Source organism: Typopeltis vanoorti, chromosome 9, assembly GCF_054136105.1.
Source record: "Typopeltis vanoorti isolate ZY-2024b chromosome 9, IOZ_Tvanoo_1.0, whole genome shotgun sequence".
Taxonomy (NCBI): domain Eukaryota; kingdom Metazoa; phylum Arthropoda; class Arachnida; order Uropygi; family Thelyphonidae; genus Typopeltis; species Typopeltis vanoorti.
In genome coordinates, this window is record NC_143557.1 from 71,853,996 (window position 1) to 71,878,890 (window position 24,895).

Below are 24,895 nucleotides of genomic sequence, written 5' to 3' on the forward strand. Positions count from 1 at the left end.
ACTGCTTCAATCCAGTTTCTAAAACTATTATAAGTCCATATCTTTTAATTCGAGATAATTCCATTTTCGTTAAGATTTTCGTATATCTCTCTCTACAGACCCACAAATCTATACTAATTGATCATGTTTCAACATAATTCAACATGTTTCAACAAGAGGCAAGAAACACATGTCAATCACAGTCAAATCCTCTGAAGCTCCGACCCAAATCCAGAATACCTGATCCACTCTTTCCTTCCAGAGCTAATTTTTACTATAATTTAAATTATTATTATCATTGCATAATCACCTGTTTTCCGTTTAATAAGACAAGTTGTTTGTCATGTAAATTGATTGAATAGAAAACTGTTCAGTCAATTTACTTAACAAATATTGAAGAATTCCGAGGGCCTGTGTAGGTCAGTGGAAGTGGTGCCTGCATCCTCTGCGCTAGGTCTCCCGAAGATAGACTTAAATTTAAGTCTAGTTACCGACTGGAGGAACCTTTTCTTAGAATTTCTTCTATGGTTTCCGAGCTAGCCGATCTTTGGTATGATTTTTTTTTTTTTACTGGAAACTCGACTTTTTCTTTTTGTAAACTCTAGAAAATCGATAGCTGATTTTTTTTTTTTTTGATAGAAAATCGACAGTAGGATCCACATTATTTCAGACAGTAACATCTTTTTAGGGTTAGGTTCCAGGAGATAGCAACACTTGTTTGCCCGTCTCTTCATTGGTTGCTTAACTAGCTAACAAAAGCAACCGATTATAATTAGTAATAGTCATGGACCTGCTATCTCTGATTGGCTACCCAATGGGGATTGACCTGCCCACTCAATCTTCAAGAGCTAGATAGGGTTAAAATGTTTTGCCTATTCTCTCTAAGGGAATAAAAGGCATTAGCTGAAGAACCTTCTCTCCTGAAAAGCTCTGATTTATTAATAGTTTGGACTCTTTCTTTTTTTCTTAATCTTTCCCTGTTTTACCTGTACAGTGTCGAGGATTCCTATTCCTTTTAACTGCAATCGTTATACAAAGATAAGGTCGTTGGCCCTATGTTTCGCGGTGTATCCTGTCTGTAGAAGCGTTTTTATTATTATTATTATTTGTCACCTCCAGGGAGTCCAAAGCCTCATCGAGGAGGGGCACCTGCTCTACAACTCTGTCTCCACTCAATCCACCAACTACACCAACGCCATCAACCGCGGACACCCACCACTAGTATTTCTACAGACAGTCGCAAACATCCATGCCCACGGCGGTATTCGAACCCGCAGCCTCTTAGACTGGAGAGCGGACATGCTAACCACTCGGCCAGCCAGGCTGGGTGATGTTATGTTCTCAATGCGGGAGGAAAAACCTCCAGATAAATTGGGGAGAAAAACCCTGTGGTTCACGCCCAATACCGGCTAACTTTGCTATGTCTGAGAAAGATCCTAAGCTTCCCATGTCAGCGACGGGAATCGAGTCAAGACACTCCTTTCCCAGGCATATGGTTGCGAAGCGTATAGCCACTACGGCTAACCCCGTCGACTAGTTTGGACTCACTATCAGTAAACGAAGGATGGATATCGGCTGCTTACTGGCTTTCAGAAAGTTAGAGCTGAGCTCTGCCTGCCCTATTTAAGAATAAAAGGCATCAGAGGATTTCTTTATTATTATTATTTTTTATAACGCAAACCGCAACAAACCTTTTATGTTATTTTGTTTTATTTATTTATTATTTTTTCTTTTCATAATAGGTTGCGTCATATCCACTATCTGTCGGTGGATTCATGTATTATGCTGAATCTTGCGTTATGTGTGTTAGTAAAATTCTGTTGTCGATTATTTTTTTTGACTGAAAGTCTGTTCAATTCTTCATTATATAAAATTTTGTATCGTTGGACCTACAATCCCGAAATATCAATGGTTTCCCCTTTAATCGCGAGGAGATTGTAGGCCAAGTTTGAACTCATTTTTTTGAAAAATAAAGTGAGAAAAATTTATATTAAACCGTCAAAACTGTTAAATAATAATAGCTGAGTTAAGGAACAGAACAGTGTGTAATAGTTTTTGTAGTTATTAAATAAACTTTTCAATTATTAAATTATCATAGTTTTTAACAAAATTAATTTAATATTTTAACTAAATAATCATTATAAGTCGTATAAACCATTAAAGCCGGTAAAGGTTGGTCGATTGGTAGAGCCTCTGCTACTAATGGCTCAGTTAAGTAAGTTTGAGCACCGTTAGTAGTTGGAAGGGGACTAATCGTTTGATGCTGTTGGCCCACTCTCACTCGATGAGGCTTTGGACTCCCTGGAGGTGTCAAATAATAATAAATAAATAAAACAGCCGTCAAAACATGTTTCTGAAATCAACACTAAACGTATTGCATGCATGTTTGGTGTTGATTTGGCTTGCTTGTATTTTAGCTGCTTATTTTTCTTGATTTTGAAATAACATGCTCAACAATAATGCCCTGAGAGTGAGCAAGGCTCATTTCCTATTTTTATTTATATATGAGTAACTCCATGGGGTCAGAAGATTTATTGCACACGACTGCCTCTCATTCAAGTCATTCACCATTCGCCAGGTAGTAACCAGAGTGTGTGCACCTTTATACTAACTATCTCTTACACAAACTTCCAGAAGTGACCCCCCCCCCACTTCTCTTTCTCCCTTCTTGTGTACTGAAAAATTTGTGTCAGTCATAAAATCCCTTTATTTCTATTATGCCCTCCCACACACAACTTCAGTCTATCCTCATAGGGAGCACACAGACTTCCAGAAGTGACCCCCCTACTTCTCTTTCTCCCTTCTTGTGTACTGAAAAATTTGTGTCAGTCATAAAATCCCTTTATTTCTATCATGCCCTCCCACACACAACTTCAGTTTATCCTCATAGGGAGCATTCCATAGACCTGTTGTGAGCTTGGTTGCTTGTCTCTGGATCCTCCCCACCACCTCTTCATCCTCAAGAAACCTGGGGGATCAAATCTGTGCAAGTAGTCGAGATGTAGTGATATTCATAACCTTATAAAGACTGATAATTATTTCTTTAATCCCACTTGTCAGTGTGTTCTCCTCCAAGTGATCTTTTCAGCTGTTTTACTGACTTTTGCCATATGGCCCCCAGAACTTCAGCTCTCTGTCCACCATCACTCCCATTTCCCTAGCCTCATCACTTTCCTGCATTCCAATACCATCAGTGTAATATCAAGGATCTTGAATGAAAAGAATGTATCTGCATTGTTTATCTTACCATGTTAATTTTTTTTTTCCATTCAGCTAATAATATTCTGCAACCGTTTGCAGTATTTACAGGAGTACATATGCACAAAACAAATATTAATTAATTTCCTTTTTATTAATGTTGTATATTTTATCATAAATTTCAACATGATATTGCTAGTATCTCTTATTTTAAAGAAATTTATAAATTAACAATACTAACAGATAGTGAGACCTTAAAAAATGCTGTAACAAAAGCAAATAAAGCAGCTTTTGTTAGTTAGTTAAGCTGAATGTTTGGAAGTTTTTCCACTTGGTTATACTATGAATTAAAGATGGCAAGAAATTATATTCTTGATTTAATCCTTTATCCAAGTGTAAGCAAACAAGTTTGCATCTGATGTAATTTCAGGAAGTTTTTTTCCACTTAGTTAGACTATAATAAATTTAGTTTAATCCTTTATCTAGGTGTAAGCAAACAAAGTTTGCACCTGAAGTATCTTCAGGACTGAGGCAACTCGTGGTAAAGGTGGACTAAAAGTGATGAGAACGTAGTACACTTTTACCATGAGTTGCCTAAGTCCTGAAGATACTTCAGGTGCAAACTTTGTTTGCTTACACTTGGATAAAGGAATAAACTAAATTTATGGAGTAATTTCAGAACTGGGCAACTTGTATATAGAAGCTAATGACTTCACATCACTTGCCTTAATATCCCATAATGCAAAGCACATATCCTTACAGACATGTATAATGCTATGCATTATATATGTCTGTAAGGATATGTGCTTTGCATTATGGGCAAGTGATGTGAAGTCGTATATAGAAGCTAATGTATATAAAGCAACTCATATATAGAAGCTTATGTATATAAAGCAACTCATATATAGAAGCTAATGTACATAGAAGCAACTCGTACAACCTTACAGACATGTATAATGCTACGCATTATACATTATACATACGTGTATAATGCTATGCATTATACATAATGCATAATGCTACATTATACATTATGTATAATAATTATACATACATGTATAATGCTATGCATTATATAATGCTATAAAACCTATAGTATAGGGTTCATATATAGATTATAAATGTTTCATGTTCATAAGGTTGAAGAACTACCACTGTTATTTTATGTAACCACACCTGCATATTGTAGTGTGTGGTTAATGTATAATGCTATGCATTATATATTATATAATGCTAGCTTTATACATGTCTGTAAGGATATGTGCTTTGCATTACTGGATACTAAGGCAAGTGATGTGAAGTCATTGGCTTCTATATACGAGTTGCTCGGTCCTGAAATTACTTCTAGTGGAAACTTTGTTTTCTTATACTTGGATAAAGGATTAAACCAAGAATATAATTTCTTGGCATCTTTAATTTATAGTTAAGCAGAATGTCATTCTGCTTAACTAGTTAATATTCTTCCTCCACTTTTCATTAAGCTGGTTAACTTTCCTTTATTTTACAGCTTCAAATGTAATGAATCAACTATATGCTTAATAACCTATAGGGTTATAAAGCCTATAGTATGGGGTTCATATATAGATTATAAATGCTTCATGTTCATAAGGTTAAAGAACTACCACTGTTATTTTATGTAACCACACCTGCATATTGCAGTTGGGTGAAAAACACAGCATCCTTCATTTGGAAGGGCTTGGATTTCAGTCTTGTTGAGAATTATTTATAAATGCATTTCAGTTTAAGGCAAGTTAGCTATGCGTAAGTAATTAGCTGGTCATCTATGGAAAGGACTTTCTCTAACAGACTAGCTGGAGAATATACAAACAACAGGCTTTAGTTGCCTTGGTTTTTTCAGCCAATTCCCTCCTTTCAGTTTTAATTCCAACCAAGTTTCCAGGGATGACCCCCACCTTGTTTTATTCCCCCCCCTCTTCCATTCTATGAAAAATTTATTCCATGTTAACCCAGTAACAATCCCTTATCAACTTAATTTGTCCTCATATTCTGCATGCATACATAGATATGCAGTGTTTTTTTGCTGTCTTTGCATGAGAGCACAGGGGAAAAAATTCCTTTTTTTTTTTTTTTTTTTTTTACACTCCTGCAGGACCATCACACAGACTGTAGTTAGGATTTAGGATTAACTGGCCCATCACAATATTGATTAAATTTATGTGATATTAGGCCATTGAGTCTAATAGAAGCCTCTGTAGCTCACTCGGTATAGACAAAGCCCTTTGGTCGGAAAGACCTGGGTTTAATTCCCGTCAGCAATGCGAGGAACCCCTCTTTATCTGGTCTCTTTCGACAAAAAGTGAGTTAGTTAGCTGGTATCATACAGAGATATGGGGATTTTTTACCAAGAAACTCAGATGTTTCATCCCCCAGAACAGGCAAACTGGCCCCATGAAACATGCATCTACAGACATAGGACACATTAGAAGGCATAGGGCCGACCAGCTTATCCTCAATATGGTTGCAAAGTCTAAGAATAACCTCAACACCGTAAAAAGTTAGAAGAGGGAGGATTAAGTAAAGTAAAAAGAGTTTAACACAGAAAAGAAAAAACGCAGTGATATGAGTTAGATTGTAAATTTATGTCAAGATTTATAATGCATTATAATGCCTTTTTTTTAAAAAAAAAAAAAAGAGGATAATACTCTAATGTTAAATATACCATATTTGTAAGAAATTTGTCATAAACTGATATGCTACTATCTGATAATATAGAAATCTTATTTCGGATTTTTTTTTATATTAATTGCACATTAGTATTAGTAGTACATTAGTACTCATATTTGTACTTTGGTTGGGCTGAGAATGAGATAACCTGGAAACCCTACTCTAGAGCTTTTTTTTCAAAGAAAATATGTATTAAAAATAGAATTGTTGAACAGGTTAACTACTTGAACTAACTTGGTTATAATAAATTTAGTTTAATCCTTTATCCAAGTGTGTGCAAACAAAGTTTGCGCCTGAAAGTATCTTCAGGACTGGGGTAAAGTGGTACAACACCGGGCAACTCCTTGCAAAGGTGGAGCAAGATACCAACACTCCTATCTCAGTATCTCCCATAATGCAAAACACATCTCCTTCCGGATATGTATAATGTTATGCATTAAGGGAAGGGCCACTACCTAGACTAGTTTCGACCTTTATTGAAGTTGAAAGCTTACTCCTAGACAGGATGATCATGATGATCCTGCTTAGAGACCAAACATGGTATTTTTTCAGTCCACTTCAAGCCTTCAGTAAGCAGGATGATGGTCCCACACTGGGCAGTGCAGTTCATCTATTACCTGAAATCATCTACAAAACATCTATGTGTGGTGGGATTCAAATCACTAAACCACTTGGCCAGCCAGGCTAGCCATCATTAGGATTTACTTGATATATGTTGTTAATCTATAGTTCTGTTCTTGTACCGTCTTTGAGAGAATACATTCATATCCTAACTATTTTATACAGACACAATTTAACTGCACATTCCAGGATTAATGCATATTGCTCACTCTTTTTTTTATTATTTATTTAATATTATTGCCTTATTTAACCTATGTTAATTTTGAAGTTTATGATGTACTTTCTTTAAGGTGCACTATTTTCATATATACACACTGTCTAGCCAGAAAACTAAATATCTTATTCCTTTGCATTGAAGTGCTTTGGAGATTGGAAAACAATTTGAAGATTAACATAGAGGGATCATATTACTTTTAAGCTTACATATATATATTTTTATGAGCTCACCCACAAAATGTTCTCACTCTCACAGTGCTTTGGCATCATGAGTTGTTGTTGTTATGTGCCATGCCATCGTTTCAGACTCTTGCTGATCTTGTGAATAAAGGCTCTCTATCTCACTCAGCTTGTTATATTTTCTTTCAACAATTATAACTTCAAGTTGGTAAGTTCCTTTATGTTATCCATCCAACTCTTTTACAGTCTTCCTCTCCTTCTCATGCTCTCAATCTTCCCAAACATAACTGTCTTTTCCAATGATTCATCTTCTTGCATACTATGTCAAAGTACATTAACTTCTGTTTAGCAATCATTGCTTCCAAGGAGCATTCTGTCTTTATACTCTCTAAAACATTTTTATTAGCCATTCTTGCAGCCCATGGAATTCTTAATTGTCTTCTCCATGCCCATAATTCAAATGAATCAGTTTGCTTTCTGTCTTTCTTTTTAATAATCCAGCTTTCACATCCATACATCACTGCTGGAAATATCATTGCTTTGACATTTCTAACTTTTGTGACCTTACTAACATCTCTATTGTTCATAACTCCCCCCCCCCCTGCCCATGACTTTCTTTTAATTTCATCATCAAATTGACCATCATTTCCTATTCTGTGCCCCAGTAAATCATAACTTTCAACCACCTCTATGTTATCTCCCTGATTTTTGTATTTAAATTCATCCAAATTACCAGAAGCCATCACTTTTGTTTTGCTAATGTTTAAGTCAAGCCTAGCTTTTCTGCCCTTTCCTTAACCAACACAATCAACTTTTCCAGATCTTTAGTTTCTGCTATAAGGATTGCATCATCTGCATATCTTAAATTATTTATTTTTCTTCCACTAATCTTAATTCCTGCTGGGTCTTTGTCCAAGTTGGCCATTCTCATAATATATTCTGTATAAATATTAAAAAGATTGGACAACAGTCTGCAACCTCTTTTTCCACTTGAACACCCTCTCTTTCTCCAAAGATTGATTTTAATTTAAGCTTCTTGAGTATAATGTGTGTTTATCTAACAAGTGGTTTGTTTCTTTTTGTTTTTTCTGTAGGTAATTATGTATAAGTCTGCACACTTAGCCTAGTGGCTATGCGCTTCGCAACCATGTGCCTGGGGAAGGAGTGTCCTAGATCAATGACGTGAGGAGCTCAAGGATCTTCCTCAGCCATAGCCAAGTTAGCCGGTCTTGGGCAGCAGGGTGTCCTCCACCCCCCAGTTTATCTGGGGTTTTTCATCACACAAGCAGGCACACCAGCCCCGTGAACACACAGGCTACAGTCATAGGATACCTCCAGGAATAAGGAGTAACCAACCTCTTCCGTAGGATTTCGATTCCGAATGCCTACACGGTAAAAAGTGTAGGTCTATGCATGAGTGTAAATTAGGATAGGATAGGAATTATGTATAAACTTATCCACTGAACTGTCATTTCTCATTCCTCCCTTTTCTGCTGGCCTATAATAACATGGGTAGTAGCTGCACAATATCCATTTACACTCCTGTTAATAATCTGCTAATTGTGCTCTTTTGTATTCCTCTTTCATTCCATCTATCTGGTATTCTCTGGAACAGGCTTTCTCATGAAGTGTTCCCCAAGGATTACAATCTCCAACTGTTGAAAAAAAGATATATATATATATCAGTATGAAAAAAAGTTAAAAAAAATTAAACACTGAAGAGAGCATGACAGGAGGGTGTATTCAGTTTTTGGGCTCAAAACTATTTTTAGTCTGATTTTTCTTTGCTGTGAGATGAGATCTGGGAAAACCAGTGACAGAGATCTCATTTTATAATAGTGCTTATTTTTTTTTTTTTTTGCATTATAAACACATATTTCAAATAGCTATTTTGTTTTCATTTTACTGTATCTTGCTACTTTTAAAGTTGGTGTGTGCCAATTATTTACCAATAGTAATATTTTTAAATTTATTTTTATTTCAGACAAATGAGTCACTAGATTCAGTACTCAATATTTCAGTTTGATGGCTACTTTAAACAGCTTATTTGGTAGGACATTCATAGTATCCTTTAGGTACTCTTTCAAGTGGTATTCAGTTGCATCTATACAGTGTCGACACATTCAGGATGTGATAGTTGATGTCCCTTACAAAGAAACAACAGTTAAAAGGTTGGTATTTAAACAAAGTAGTTTAAATTGCTTGATTAATGTAATTTTTTTTTTAAGTTTAAGCAATTAGATGCATAAAGTTACATTCAAAACACTAGTTTAATACTTAAATTAAGGGGATATTAAATCCCACATGGTTTTAAAACCGAATAAGAAACTCAAAGATTGGAATCAGAGAGTTTCTTGCCGAATATAGTAAACTATAAAGTATCGGCGACACTAGCGTTAGCCAATGCAAGTGATCCTAGTACGTAGTACAATACCGGGCGACTCGTTGCAAAGGTGGGGAAAGTTCAGATCGCTATTCTTAGGTATTTTCCATAATGTAAAAACACATTTCCTAGGAAATGTATGCTGTTATTACATTATGGAGGGAGGTCACTACCCAGACCGGTTTCAGCCTTTTTTGAGGCTTCATCAGTGAGTAGCTAGACCTAATGGATTAGGTCTATAGTTTATAAATCAATATTATAAATATAGCCATATTTTTTAATATAGTACTTTTGAGATCTTATGAGAACATTAATTGCGAATGACTCTATGTGCAGGCTATTCAGGAGGAGTGGTGTGGAGTGAATTTGATGGGCGAAAAGACTTATACAAGTTTTGCATCTGAATGGATTTGGTGTGCGGAGACTGGAAAAAGTGTTGCTGAATGAAGTGAAAGTGGATGTGCGGAATCAGGGAAACTAGAGCTATTAGGGAAGGTGGGAAGTGGATATGCAGACATCAGTGAGGCAGTTGAGTGTAAGAATGTGTATAATATGCCTGAGCTAGTACATAGGACAACAAACCAGAATGGGATAGTTAGTAGAAGACATCAAGATAAGGGTGGGACTAATGGACTTCTGCACTTTATGTATACTAATGGCAGGAGTATTAGGAACAAGAAGGAGGAATTTTTTGCCTTGGTTGGCTCTTCCTGGCCGTAGGGTTATTGGCATTAGTGAGACATGGCTGACAGAGAATGATATAGCTTATGGGATAGAATGTGAAATGTATAGTGTGTTCAGGAGGGACAGAGAGAAAAGAATGGGGGGGAGGAGTGTTATTGATGACAGCTGATGAACTGCAGCCAAGGAGAATAGAAATTGAACCGCAGGATAGTGAAAAGAGCACATTTGAGGCTATTTGGTGTGAAATCAAGGCTAGCAGAACAAAATATACAGTTGGGTGCTGCTAGATCAGGTGATGGAATGAATGATGGAGATAGTATGCATAGGCAAATAGACTCAATGAGTGGAGGATGGGTAATTATTATGGGAGATTTCAACTATGGAAACATTGATTGGAACGAGGAGAGAACACATGGGAGGAAGGAATTGGATTTTATGCAGTTATTAAGGGATAACTATCTGCTACAGCATGTAATGGAAAACACTAGGGTTTCGAGAGTGCTTGACCTAGTAATTGCATCTGAGAATTTGACTGTAATGAATACGACCACGTCGCCACCAATTGGTGAGAGTGATCATAGGGTCTTGACCAGGGAGGTGGCTAAATGTGTGGAATTTTCAATTAAGAAAGGGTATATGTGCAATTACCAGGCTGGTAAGTTTGGTTCGGTGCCATAGCATGCAAAACTTCAAAGGCTGGATGTTGATAGTGCATGGGAAGTGGTTAAGGAGCGTTTGCAGGAGGTAATGACTGACTGCATACCTAGAGTCTGGATAGTAAATCAAGTAGGGGTTAAATGGATGAATAACACCATTAAGCTTGACCTGCAAAGAAAGAAACAATTGTGTAGGGAATTTAAGGAGAAAGGTGACCTGCAGGCACACGAAAAGTATAAAGCACAGGCCAGAAGGGTAACTAGTGTGGTAAGGAAAGCAAAAGCAGATTATGAAAGGGAATTAGCAACGCAAGCTAAAGAGAATACCAAACAGTTTTTTCAATATGCTGCAAGTAAAAGAAAAAATGTATACTGCAGAATGATTTTAAGGAATGCCGATGGTAGGGAGGTAACTGAATCAGTTGAAATAGTGGAATTTCTGAGCGAGCACTTTGCAAGAGTATATCATCCAGGTGGTGATATTGCAGGAATGAAAGAACCAATAGCTTATATAGGAATTGAGGTGAATAGTATATTACAAAACCTTAATGTGAATACATCTGTGTAATTGGATGGTATACCGGCTTTGGACTTAGGTGAAGCGGCAAAAGAATTGTCAGTGCCTTTGACCATTTTGTTTAATTTGAGTCTGAGGTCTGGGTTAGTCCCGAGAGTGTGCAAAGAGGGGAAAATAATTCTATTGCGTAAAGGAGGCTCCAAGATTGATGTTGCAAATTACTGACCGATCAGCATATAAGGAGTCATTGTCAAGGTTTTGGAGGAAATAGTCAGGAATGGATAGATGATAATGGGATATTGTATGGGGACAGCATGGTTTTGTGAAGGGTAGATCATGCCTCAGTAACTTGCTCACATTTTATAACACAGTGACAGCTGAACTGGATAAGGGTAATGGGTTTACAGTGATACTGCTGGACCTGGCTAAGGCCTTTGACAAGATACCACATGGAATTCTAATCAGTAAACTGTGGCATGTGGGGATGGATATAGGATTGGTGAGATGGATAAGAGGATGGTTGATGGAGAGATATCAGAGAGTAGTTTATTCAGCAGTAGAGTCCAAAAGAAGGCCTGTGACTAGTGTTGTGCCGCAGTGTTCTGTTCTTCAACCACTACTGTTTAATTTGTTCATTAACGATATAGGGAAGGATCTGAGAGGAACTGTTCATTTGTTTGCCGATGATGCAAAGTTGGGTAGAGCAATAGTGAATCCTTATGATGTCAAAATTTTGCAGGATGATTTGGATAGATTGGAAGACTGGGCTAAGGAGAATAGATGTCAGTTTAATGTGGCAAAGTGTAAGGTTATGCATTTTGGGGTGAAAAGAATAGCAGCAGTATACCACATTGGTGGAACTGTACTCCAGGAGATTGATGAGGCCAGGGATTTGGGAGTTTTGGTGGATAGGGAGTTGAAGTTTAGGGGGCACATTGCAAAAGTGACTAAATCAACTCATCAGATCACTTGGTTACTGAAGAATACTTTGAGGAGCAGAGACAAGCAAGTTATTGTTCCTCTTTATCGAGCCTTGATAAGACCCCCCATCTTGACTACTGTGCCCAGATCTGGGCCCCAGGGTTTCTTTTTGATGGGGAGGAGGTAGAGAGGATCCAGAGGCGAGATAGCTGGTCTATGGAATGAACCTTATGAGAACAGGTTGAAGATCTGTGGGTTGCAGAAATTGGTTGATAGGTGGAAAAGGGGTGATATGATTGAGACATTTAAATTACTGAAGGGTTTTTACAAGATTTATTCAGCTTACACTGGCAGCAAATTTTTCAGAATAGGTCTGATGGTGAGAGAACTAGGGACCATCCATGGAAACTGGGCAAGAGTGTGGTTAGCACGGGTGTTAGAACTAGATATTTTGCTTGGCTAGTGGTGAATGAGTGGAATAAGCTGCCAATGTCTGTTGTGGGTGCCATGGCTGTGAGTGATTTCAAAGCAAAGTATGATAGGTACAGTGTTCATGCTGAACAGTTGTTCTGGACATGATGTTTAGGGCCTCCCTTGATGAGTCTAAGGACTCCTTGGAGTTGCCCGTAATAATAATATACTAATTTGACTATACATGGTTTTGATACCACTTCTATTAAGAGAATTGTTGTGTAGGTATTATTTTTATTATTATTATTATTATTGATAACAGTGGAAAATTTCTTTTATTTATTTTAGAACATATTTTTCTTATATAAACCAGAAATCAGGAATCTCAGTTTAAGTCTGATCAAAAAGGAAATAGCCAGAAATGCCGCATCTTAAAAGAAGATAATCAAGAAGAAATTGTAGATGCCAATGTAAGTATTTCTTGATTACTAAAATGAAATAATGCTGGATTTAATATCTACTTGATTTTTATAATTTCTTGATTATTTTAAATCTCAAAGGATTGTTTTCTGTGCTTTCATTTTATGCTCAGATTTGTATTTCTTTAAGTATAAGTAATCTAATTTTATATTTTGTATTTCATTTCAATTAGATTTTGTTCCCTATATTTAACTTCCCTTTTCTAGGTTTTTTTTATTTTACTTATTTTTTTTAAAAATAAAATCTATGTCAAAAAAAAAAATCCACCTAATAATAAATGCCTTATATCCTGCATCTAATCTTCCTAATGTGTCTGGCTCTGAAATTTCTACAGCACTTTGTGATATTGTTAATAGTTGTGATATTGATTCTAGAATTCTTTCAGAAACTTGAAATTTAGCCTGTTTATAGAAGGTATATTGGAATCCACAGAAAAATATCTTTAATTCATAATTGCAAAATGGTGATGGTCCAGAATCATTAATATTAGTAACAGTCATCTGATCAACTAACAATAGTTTTGTTTTGTGAATAAAAAGACAACTTTTTTATTTAATTACACATTGTTAAAAAAATGTAAAATTAAGTGGCAACAAAGCTAATCAAATAATGAACTTTTAGTCTGTTTTTTTTTTTTTTTTTTATAGTTTGAAATTTGTGTGTGTGTTCATATTGCTGGCCTGGTTAGTTTTCTAATCAACAGGCTGTGAAAGATAAATTTCATTACTTGGTGTGAGACCAAAAAAAATATGCTTATTGGAGGCTTAAAAAAGTTCCCTATTTGATCTTTAAGGCAGGGTTTCCAGATTAAATTTTAGTCTCCCTCAGTACTAATGCAAAATGTACTATAAGCTGGGAGACATTTGTGGGGATTCACATAAAACATAAATTGGTAGTGCTAGAAGTACCTGGCAAGGCTGATACATTATTTAAATGAGATTCTGTTTCATTACCTCCAGATGTTTCTAATATGTTTTGAACAAATTCAGTAAGAGACTTGAAATAATACAATAATCATGTCAAATTACAGATGATTGGAAGAATTCTTATAGCACCAATCTATAAAAAAAGAAAGAAAAACTGAATATGATAATCCCTCAGTACTAATGCAAAATGTACTATAAGCTGGGAGACATTTGTGGGGATTCACATAAAACATAAATTGGTAGTGCTAGAAGTACCCGGCAAGGCTGATACATTATTTAAATGAGATTCTGTTTCATTACTTCCAGATGTTTCTAATATGTTTTGAACAAATTCAGTAAGAGACTTGAAATAATACAATAATCATGTCAAATTACAGATGATTGGAAGAATTCTTATAGCACCAATCTATAAAAAAAGAAAGAAAAACTGAATATGATAATTAGAGGAAATTCCTTCTAATTCTCATATTCAGTTTTTTTTTTTTTTTATTTTGTATACTAAACAATTCAGTTTAAGTAACCATATTACCACCTTATCACATTCTTTAATGTTAACAGTATCAAGTTTCTTCCTAATATTATTATTATTATCACTATTTTTGCAACTTCCAGGGATGGCATTTTGTCCTTGCTCCTTCACCCTGTTACACCAAATGAAAGAACTTCATGGTGTCAACCCTGTAACTATCTCTCAACAGCTTAAATGTCTCAATCATATCACCTCTTTTTCTTCTGTCTATCAAACTTTGCAATCCACATTCTTTCAGTCTATCCTCATCGGTAACATTGCACAGTCCTGATATCATCTTTGTTATCTGTCTCTGCACTCTTTCCAAGATTAGTTTTTTTATTATTATTATAAATAATAATATTTATATTATTATTATGAGCACAATAGTCCAGGTGTGGTCTGATCAGGGCTTTATACAATGGAATGACAACTCTTTTATCTCTGCTAGTCAGCATCCTCCTCAATATTGCAGCAATCCTCTGAGTTACCTTCCCCACTTTTGCAATATGTTCCCTAATTTCAGGTTTCTATCAGTCATCACACTAAGATCCCTTACCTCCCCCACCCCACTTCTTATAATACAGTTCCTCTAACAGAAATATGCAGCCTCCTACCTTACCTTACTTATCCTCTTCGTTCCCTGCGGAGCATAGGGCCTCAACCATTGACTTCCATCTGACTCTATTCGATGCTTCTTTTTTATCTCTTTCCAGGAACGTCCCAGCCATCTTGCCTCTGTTTCTAGTTCTCTTCTCCATGCTATCCCTGGTCTACCTCTTTTCCTCTTGCCTTGGGAATGCCATTCTAGTGCAATTTTTGCTATTTCTTTATCTGGGTTCCTGATTGTGTGACCTATCCAGTTCCATTTTCTTTTAGTGATTTCCTGATGCTGGTTTGACCTGTTCTCTCCCAAAGTTCCATGTTTGTTATTTTATTTGGTCAGTATATTCCTAGTATCTTCCTCAAGCATTTGTTTATGTAGACCTGTATTGTATTTATGTTTTCCTTGTTAGTGACCATGTCTCAGCTCCGTATAGCAAAATGGGTTTAACATTAGTGTTGAAGAGCCTAATTTTGGTTTTTAATTTTATTTCTTTGGATCCCCCAAATTTTCTTCATCATACTGAATGCAATCTGTGCTTTCTGGATTCTATTTTGTATATCCTGTTTGGTTCCTCCTTGTGTGCTGATCACTGATCCCAGGTAGATAAAGTTATCTGCCTGTTCCGGTGTTTTCCCTAGTATTTCAAGGACTAATTCTTGTTTGGGGTTTATCTTCATTACTTTAGTCTTGTTACGATTTATTTTCAATCCACATTTATTTGCTTCCTGGTTTAAATTATCTATTTTCTTTTGGAGGTGTGGATGTTTTTGTGCCAAAAGGCATATATCGTCTGCAAAATCCAGGTCACTGATTTTATTTGACCTCCCCATTGAATGCCAATTTTTTTTTCAGATGTTTTCCTCATCACCCAATCAATAACAATCAGAAAGATGGTCGGGGAGAGTATGCATCCTTGTCTTACTCCTGTGTTTGTTGCAAATGGTTCTGATAGTTTGCCATTATTTATTATTTGTATTTTGTATTTTTCATGAGTTGTCTTTGTTATATTTATGATTTTCTGAGGAATCCAGTAGTGCTTCATTAACTTCCATATAGTCTTTCTATGTATGTTATCAAATGCATACAAAATCAATGAATCCCAAATATAGGCTACTTTGCTACTCTATTGACTGTTCAACAGTTATTCTTAATGTTATTATCTGATTAATACAAGATCTGTTTGGCCTGAACCCAGCCTGTTCTTTCCTCAGTTTAGTTTCAATTTCTTGTTTCAGTCTTTCTAGCACAATTCTAGTAAATACTTTGCTGACATTTTCTAGTGAAATCCCTCTCCAATTTTTACAAAGTGTTATATCTCCCTTTTTTTGGCAGTTTCACCAGGAGTCCTGTATTCCAGTCTTCTGGCCATTCCTCCTTTTCCCATATTTGATTAAGTAGCAGGTGTATCATTTCAACAGTAGTGTTTATATCTGCTTTAAGTAGTTCAGCCTGTATATTGTCACTTCCAGCTGCTTTATTGTTTTTTCTTTTCTTTACTGCCTGAGTTATTTCTAGTTTAGTTATAGTTCCTGTATTTAAGTATTTCTTCTTCTGGTGTTTCTGGTATTTCTTGTTCTAGGTTTTCTTTTCTCCATTTAAAATTTTTTGGAAATGTTCTACCCATCTTTTTTTTCTTTCTATGTCTGCTTTATTTGTAACTTTCCTTGTTTATTTCTTACAGGCCCTTCTCTTTTAAAACTCTTCCCAACTAACTTTCTTGTTATCTCAAACAACCTCTTTGGGTCAAATTTACTTGCTGCTTCTTCAGCCTCTTTACACATTTCCTCTAGGAAATATCTTCTATCTTTCCTTCTATCTTTTTTTTACCTGTCCATTTTTAAGCCTGTATCTTTCATTTATCCTATTTTTTTTGTTTTCTTCTGTACTTTGCATCATTGTATTCCATAAAGCTTTCCTTTCTTCACATAATTTGATGGTTTCTTCAGAGATCCATTGTTTGTGATTCCTACTCTTCCCAGAACTTCTTTGGCAGTACTATTAAATATCTTCTTTAATTTTTCCCAGATCTCTTCAATGTCTATTTCCTTATGTTGTTCTACCAGTTTGGATATATTGTATTTAATTCTTTGGTTCTTGCCTTTAAATATTTTTATTTCATTTTTATTTTTGCAATCAATAATAAGTGGTCTGTAAAGGCATCTGCACCTTTCCAAACTCTTACATCGATCAAAGAGGTTCTCCAAGATCTGTTTATTAAATATGGTCTATTTGTTTTTTTGATTTCTTATCAGGTGATACCCAAGTCTGTTTATGGATAAATAAGTCTTTATGTTTAAATAAGGTTCCTCCTATGATCATCATATCATTGAAAGTGCAAAAGTCTTTTAGGATTTCCCTATTTTCGTTACATTTTCCTAAACCTTCTTTTCCCATTATTCGTTCATATCCCATGTTACTATCTCCCACTTTTGTATTCATGTCACCTATAATTAAAAGCATATCTTTACTGTTTACTTCATCCACTTCTTTTTGCAGCATGTCATAGAAGTCTTCTTTCTCTTCTATTTTTGCATTGTTTGTTGGTCCATATTTGTTTGTTATAGTCATATTTCTGTATTTAGTTTTAAATATAGCTTTGATGATTCTTTCAGAAACTGGTTTCCATTCAATTAGTGCTCTTCAAGCATCTGTTGTTAGCATGAAAGCTACACCTTTGCTATGTGTGTGTCATCTTCATTCTGGTTTCCAGAATATAAAATGTATTTGTTTGTTGTTAGTTGGATTTCTCTGCTACCATTCCATGTTGTCTCGTTTAGACCTAGTATTTCTATTTTGTATCTGTTCATTTCTCTGGTTAGTAAGTTAGCTTTTCCACTTTCATACAAAGTTCTAATATTCCAGCATCCAATTTTAGCTAAACGTTTTGGACTAAAGAGGTTTTTTCTTGGAGTTTTCTGCCTGTCAGCTTCCCCAATGGGGCTTTCACTGGCTTGCTTCATTTTCCCCAGTACTTCTCCCTCTTGGTTTTGTGTCAGTTTTCCAACAATGGTTGAGGTTTCTGTAGCAATATGTTTTTTTCATATTATGGTTGCTAGCCACAAGTACAATCCTCCTCCTTTCTCATCCAGGCTTGGGACCAGCAGTGTCAGAGTTAAGCCTCCTACAATGTATCCCAAATTTCATGACTTTTTATTTAGTTAGATTAAACTGATCTTTTCCCCCATTCATTTGCCCATCTGTCCAGTTTATTCAGATCCTCTTGGAGAGCTACCACATCTGCACTATTACTAATAACTTTTCCCAGCTTCACATCATCTGCAAATAGCTGAATATCCTCCTGCAATCCATTGACAGTGTCATTGATATAAAGGTTAAGCAATACAGGTTCCAGTACTGATCCTTGTGGAACTCCATTTGTAACTTTCTGCTTCTTTGATACCACTTCCTCATACACAACTCTCTGATGCCTATCAGACAGCCAATCCCCAATCCAATTCACTAGCTTGACATCCAAACCAACAACTTAAAATATCAACTTATCATTTTTATCTTTTAATATCTTCATTTTTCATATGATTCTGCCATTAATGCCATCTTCTCACTCCATTAATTGTCCTGTTATGCATAACTTGACCAAGTGCCAAATTGATGTTTTGGAGATCAGTTTGCTATCTGACATATAATGATGCAACCTACCTATAAAATAATCGAGACCGAGCGGGAGTCTATATTTTCACAGTTTTGTTTCAAAGAACTAAACGCCAAACGGAATAAGTTCTTAAGAAAATTTTACAAAACATGACCAAGTGACATCAATATAAAAGTTGATGGAATTGTGGTATATGAATTTCGCATAATATGACCAACTGTCATGAAATATCGTCCTTCCTGATGTAAATAAGTACTGCATGTGTTTTACTTGATAGTCGTGTTTGAGGTTATGGTTATAGTAAGAAGCTGTTATTAGTGCCTGTGGTGTTATATTATTGTTATTTCTTTTACAAAATTGGACTTTTAATAGTTTTAAAATGATACAAAGAACTGCTTTAATATTAAAGTGTGCCAAAGAGATAGTTTTTCAAGTACGTTCTGAACCTTTTTATGCTATATTATATTTTACTTTTTTTCATCATCATCATCATCATCATATTCCTGACATGACCCTCAAGGGTGTACAGGATATTATGATAATACTATATGAAGCACTTACATCATTACTAATTTCTATCTACAATTTTTCTCCAAATCAGTGTGTTACCTGTCAAGACTCCAACATTATCAGGTTTTCTATTTCTGTCTTCTAAGGCTCTTTTTACCATATCAATCCACCTATATCTTGGTCTTCCTCTGGGTCTTTTTCCTGCCAACCTGGCAGAGAACACTTGTTTGTTAATCTTTCCCCTCCCATTCTGTTTAAGTGACCATACCAGCTGAGATTAGCTCTGCTAATGCATTCCTGGATGCTAACAATGTGAAGTTATTTCCTAATATCCTCGTTTTTAATATGATATTGCCATTGATGCCATCTGTTCATGCCCCTAATCTTTTTCAGGACTCTCATATCTGCAGTCTCTAGTCTTTGTTCAGGTGTTATACTTCTGACCCAGCTCTCAGATCCATAACTTAAAATTGGTTTGAACATTGTCTTGTATATATATACAACTAATTTAGTGTTTTGGCTAATTTCTCTCTTATTTCATATAAATTTATTCAGTTGACTTACTACCATACCAGCTTTGTTGATTCTGTTGTCTATTTCCATATTTAATTTACCATCACACTAAAAATTGTGCCTAAGTAACTGAAATGTTTTACTTGTTCTATAGGTTCTCTATCCACAATGCAGTTGATATTTTCAATGCTTCTGTCTATTTTCATTGTCTTTGTCTTGTTATTGCTGACCTTCATACCATATCTATTACAACAGTTATTCAGTTAAGTCAGGGAATCTTGCAGACTTGTAGCGGATATATTTAGAGGTATAACATCATCCGCATAAAGCAAAGAGCTGACATTAACATCTCCAATTTTGATATTATGTTTAATACCACTTTCCTTCGTAATGTGATCCATATAGATAATGAATAACAGAGGGGGATAATGTACATCTTTGTCTGACACCAAATTTAACATTAAACCACCTATCTGTACGTCCCTCAATTCTAACTGCTGACTTACAACTCAAATAAAGACTAAGTATTTTTTGATATAATGCCCCATTAACACCATATAATTGTAGCGTATTGAATAGCTTCTCTCTTGGCACCTTGTCATATGCCTTTTCCAGATCTACAAAACTTAAATACAGATCTTAAAGTGAAAATCTGGTCCTAACTGCCTTTATCTGGCCTGAATCCAGCTTGTTTTTCACCAAGCTTTTCTTCCACAATCCTTCTCAACCATTTCTCAAGTATACTTGCATATATCTTAACAAGAACACTCAGTAGGGAAATGTCTCTGTAATTCTCCTTTAGTTTTATTTCTCTTTTTATATATGGGTACTATGAGAGCTTTACTCTAATCATCTGGAAATCATCCCTCTGTGTAGGCCTTCTGAACTATGCAGTGCAACCACTGTAAGACTTCTATACCTCCACACTTGAGCATTTCTGGTCGAATATCATCTACTCCTGCAGCATTTCCACATTTCAGTCATCTGATGGCTTTTTCTTACTTCAACAAGTATGGATACGTATTCCTAATTGCTAGCCTGGTCAGTTTTTTTACCACTGTGCTGTCATCACTGCTTGTTTCATTTAGCAATTTTTTGAAGTAATTACTCCATACTTCAAGGATATCTTTTTCTCCTGTTTTCATGCCACCTTTATCATCTCTAATTCCTTTTACAGCACTCTTTCCTCCATTTCTGAGCTTCAACAACCTCCAGAATATCTTGCCACCTTCTTATTTATTTTCTATGCTCTTAAAGTCCTCCCATGACTTTTGTTTAGCCAGTTTTACACAGTGTTTAGTTTTCTTACATTTGTCTCTGTATTCTCTAAGAGCACAAGCTGACTTATTTGCCAGGAACTTTTGATATGCTTTCTTCTTTTCCTTCACTGTCTCTTTAACTTCCTGTGTCCACCAGGGAGTTCTGATTTTTCTGTCCTTGCAGACAACCTCACCACATTCCTCTCTGGCTGAATCAATCAGTGTTTTTTCAGGGCTTGCCACTGAATCTCCAAGGTTTGTTTCCTTTTCCGAAACTCTCATTTTTTCTTGAATAATGTTTGCGTATTTTAGTCTATAGTTCACATCTGGGAGCTGCTCAACTTCTATTTACTTTAAAACTTGCTTACATGTTATTCTTTTCAATATGAAATTCAATTTTATCCTGCTCAAGACTAAATGATGATCACTTCCAATTTCAAATCCTCTGTACAGTCTAGTGTCCTGCACCAGAGAGAAAACATCACTATCAACAATAATATACTCAATGAAACTTTTCTTATTCCTTGCCTCTTCTCTCCATGAATTTGTGCACGTTTTTATGTTGGAACATGGTGTTAGTAATAACCAGTCCATGTTCTGAGCAGAAATCCAACAGGTATTTGCCATTATGATTAGTTTTGCTCTTTTCTCCAAATTTTCTGAAAATATTTTTGTATGTCTTACAATCAATTTCTTACTCTACTATTTAGATCCCCATCAAGGACCAACTTTTCCTTTTTCATTGTGTCAGTTGCCTTCTCTAAAGCCTCAAAAAATTCCTCCACTTCTACATTAGTAGAAGTGGAGGAATTTTTTCTGTGGGACCATAGGCACAAATAAGTCTCATTGTCCAGTTCCCCATTCTCATATTTGCCTATGCGACTGCCTGCCATTCAAGAAGATTAGCCTCGTATTTTGTGTTGAATATTATGACTACTTCTTCTTTTCCTTGATTTTCATGGCCTGAATATAACATTTTGTATTTATTGCTCAGAAAGATCTCACCAGTTTTGTTTTTTTTTGTTTCAGTCACCCCTATTATGTTGATCTGGTACTTATCTAATTCCTCTGCTAGCTCCATTTCTTTGCCATTCAGGCTTCTTATGTTGATAGTACCAATCTTTAACTCTGGTGATGTTGAGTTGGGGTGTGCTTTCAGATTTGTTCCAGTAGCTGACTTTTCGCTGTTCACCCTGGTTCCCTGGCGAAAACAATGGGGACCTTGTTTAACCGGGCGACGCCTCAGCCAGCATGAAATTTTGTCATGTTATAGCATCATTTTGTATTTTGGTTTAACCAATAAGAATACAATTTGGTTGGCTAAATTCCAAATTGCCAGCCCATCCTCGTTCGTTTAGTATATCCAGTAGATACCCAATAGGGTGCACCACGAGAAGGTGAGGATTGGACATTAAATCAGAATTCCTGGTCGGTTCTCCGTATTCCTTTAAAGGCTATGTGGAGGTCTCCTCTCAGTTATATAGCTTTGACCCTTAAGTACAATGCAGTGTGTACAAGCACTCTAATAGGTACTCAACAAGTTTTAGAGGTTTGTTACCTGAACTACAAGCATGTTTTATTATTTTCTTTCTTTTATAGAAAGAATGTCCGAAAGTTGAGGCAGCCCCAACATTTACAAATCTAATGCTGATGAAAACTGATATGTATGAACTTTCTGAAAATTTCACAAATTTGGATCAGATAAAGATCAGATCAAATTTGTTAAAAATTAAAGAACATCCAAAAATGTTTGATAAGAGCACTGAATCCAATGAAGAAGTTAAAGCAAGGAATGAAGAAATTATTTCAACTGAGGTAGAATACTTAGAAAATGATTTTAATTACGATAATGTTGAAATAGAATAGGAGGAACCAGTTGGGTCTCAAAGTCGTCCAAAAAAAGGTAGGGAAAGAAAGTTTCCTTCACAAAATCGAAATATTAGAAGATTGAAAAATGTTCAAAATAAAACTTACTTCACTCAAAGAGGGAAAGTTAAATTGAAAAAAAGTGTTTTGGCAGTTTTTATGCAAATGTGGATGTCTCCATAAAGTTGGTGTAGAGAAAGCAAAAGAGGAGTATGAAAAATTTTACAGTGTAAATTCTCACAATGCTCAACGTATTTCCAAAATACAAATCACATTATGCACGAGAACAAACAAATGCCATATAATTTATGGTCAGATGCCACATTGTCCATTATGTGTGATTTATACAAGCAAGAGATGAAATCTCCAGTGTCATTTTCAAATTATAAAAACAGATTTTTTACTCATTTTAATCTAAAAAGAAAGCCGTTGAAAAAGGATACATGCGATAAACTTGAGGTTTTGAAACCAATGAGGAACAAAATAATATAAAATGCAAAAAGAGTGTCATTTGCATTCAGCTGAAGAAGCAAGAAATTTATTAAAAACAGATAGAAAAAGAGCAGCAGAAGATGAAAATCTTGAAGTTTTATGTTTTGATTTAGAGAAAACCCTTCCTCTCTAGCTCATACCAACTAATGTAATGTTCTACAAGCACCAGCTTTGGCTATATAATTTGAAAATACACATAGCAAAAAAGAATAAGAGAAGAGTCATTGTTATGTATGGTTAGAAGGTGAGGCCAGCCGAGGAGCTCAAGAAGTTGGTTCATGTTTATTTAAACATATTACTGAAGACATAAACTATTGTAAGCACTTGATATTATGGTCAGATAGCTGTGGAGGGCAGAATAGGTACATTAAAATTGTTCTGATATTGAGAGCAGTTCTTGGTGTTCATCCTTCACTTGAAAAGATTACGTTATGTTTTTTGACATCTGGACACAGCTTTCTTCCAAATGACACTGATTTTTGGTACCATTGATTGTGCCCTAAAATTACAACAAAGATTGTATACCCCAGAAGACTATATCAATGTAATGAAATCCTGCAGAAGAAAGAACCCTCTTATTGTTCATAGGATGGAAAAGAAAATTTTTTAAGTATAGCTAGTTTAGAACAGTCTATTGTCAACAGAAAGACAGATATATTTAACAACAAAATAAATTGGTTTCAAAAGAAACTGAAATTCAAAAAGAAAGACCTTATAGAATTTTTGTCAAAAGTAGTTTTGGAGATGAAGCTTAAGAAATAAATCTGGAGAAGAAATGTGGGAGACCATCAGAAACAAAAAAGAATTTTAGTAAGTTACTTCATAATCTATGGCCAGATGGTAAGCATCATCATCATATTCCTGCCATGTACCCTCCAGGGGTGTACAGGATATGATAGTACTACATGAAAAATTTACATCATTACTAACTTCCTATCTACAATTTTCCTCCAAATCAGTCTGTTACTTGTCAAGACTCAAACATTATCAGATCTTATATTTCTATTGTCTAAGGCACTTTGTACCATATCAATTCACCCATATCTTGGTCTTCCTATGGGTCGTTTTCCTGCCAACCTGGCAGAGAACACTTGTTTTGTTAATCTTTCTTTGCCCATTCTGTGTAAGTGACCGTACCACCTGAGATTAGCTCTGCTAATGCATTTCTGGATGCTGACGATGTCAAGTTCTTTCCCAATATTCTTGTTTTTAATATGATATTGCCATTGATACCATCTGTTCATGCCCCTAATCTTTCTCAGGACTCTCATATCTGCTGTCTCTAATCTTTGGTCAAGTGTTTTACTTCTGATCCAGCTCTCAGATCCATAAGTTAAAATTGGTTTGAACACTGTCTTGTATACAGCTAATTTCGTGTTTTGACTAATTTCTCTCTTATTCCATATGAATTTATTCAATTGACTTCCTATCATACCAGCTTTGTTGATTCTGTTGTCTATTTCTATGTTTAATTTACCATCTTCACTAAAAATCGTGCCTAAGTAGCTGAAATGTTTTACTTATTCCACAGGTTTTCCATTCACAACACAGTTGACATTTTCAATGATTCTGCCTATTTTCATTGTTTTTGTCTTTTTAATGCTGACCTTCATACCATAACTATGACAACAGTTATTCAATTTAGTCAGAGAATCTTGCAGACTTGTAGCGAA

At 35.5% G+C, this 24,895-nt stretch overlaps 1 protein-coding gene across 6 annotated transcripts in view; it reads left to right on the forward strand.

The window, feature by feature from the left end:
* The first annotated feature begins 1,531 nt into the window (after positions 1–1,531).
* Positions 1,532–24,895, forward strand: part of LOC150103147 (lysine--tRNA ligase-like) — a 254,541-nt gene continuing 231,177 nt past the window's right edge. For 2 of the 6 annotated variants that reach the window (XM_090397425.1, XM_090397426.1), the window contains exons 1-2: positions 8,913–9,050; positions 12,800–12,921. Coding sequence is in view for 5 of the 6 variants with exons in the window: in XM_090397426.1 (XP_090253552.1) it covers positions 12,914–12,921 (8 nt within the window). In the remaining variant the exon portion in view is untranslated. Of the gene's footprint in view, positions 1,616–1,765; positions 1,954–1,982; positions 2,025–8,863; positions 9,051–12,799; positions 12,922–24,895 lie in introns of those variants that run through there. The other 4 variants (XM_090397422.1, XM_090397423.1, XM_090397421.1 and 1 more) reach the window with 4 other exon arrangements.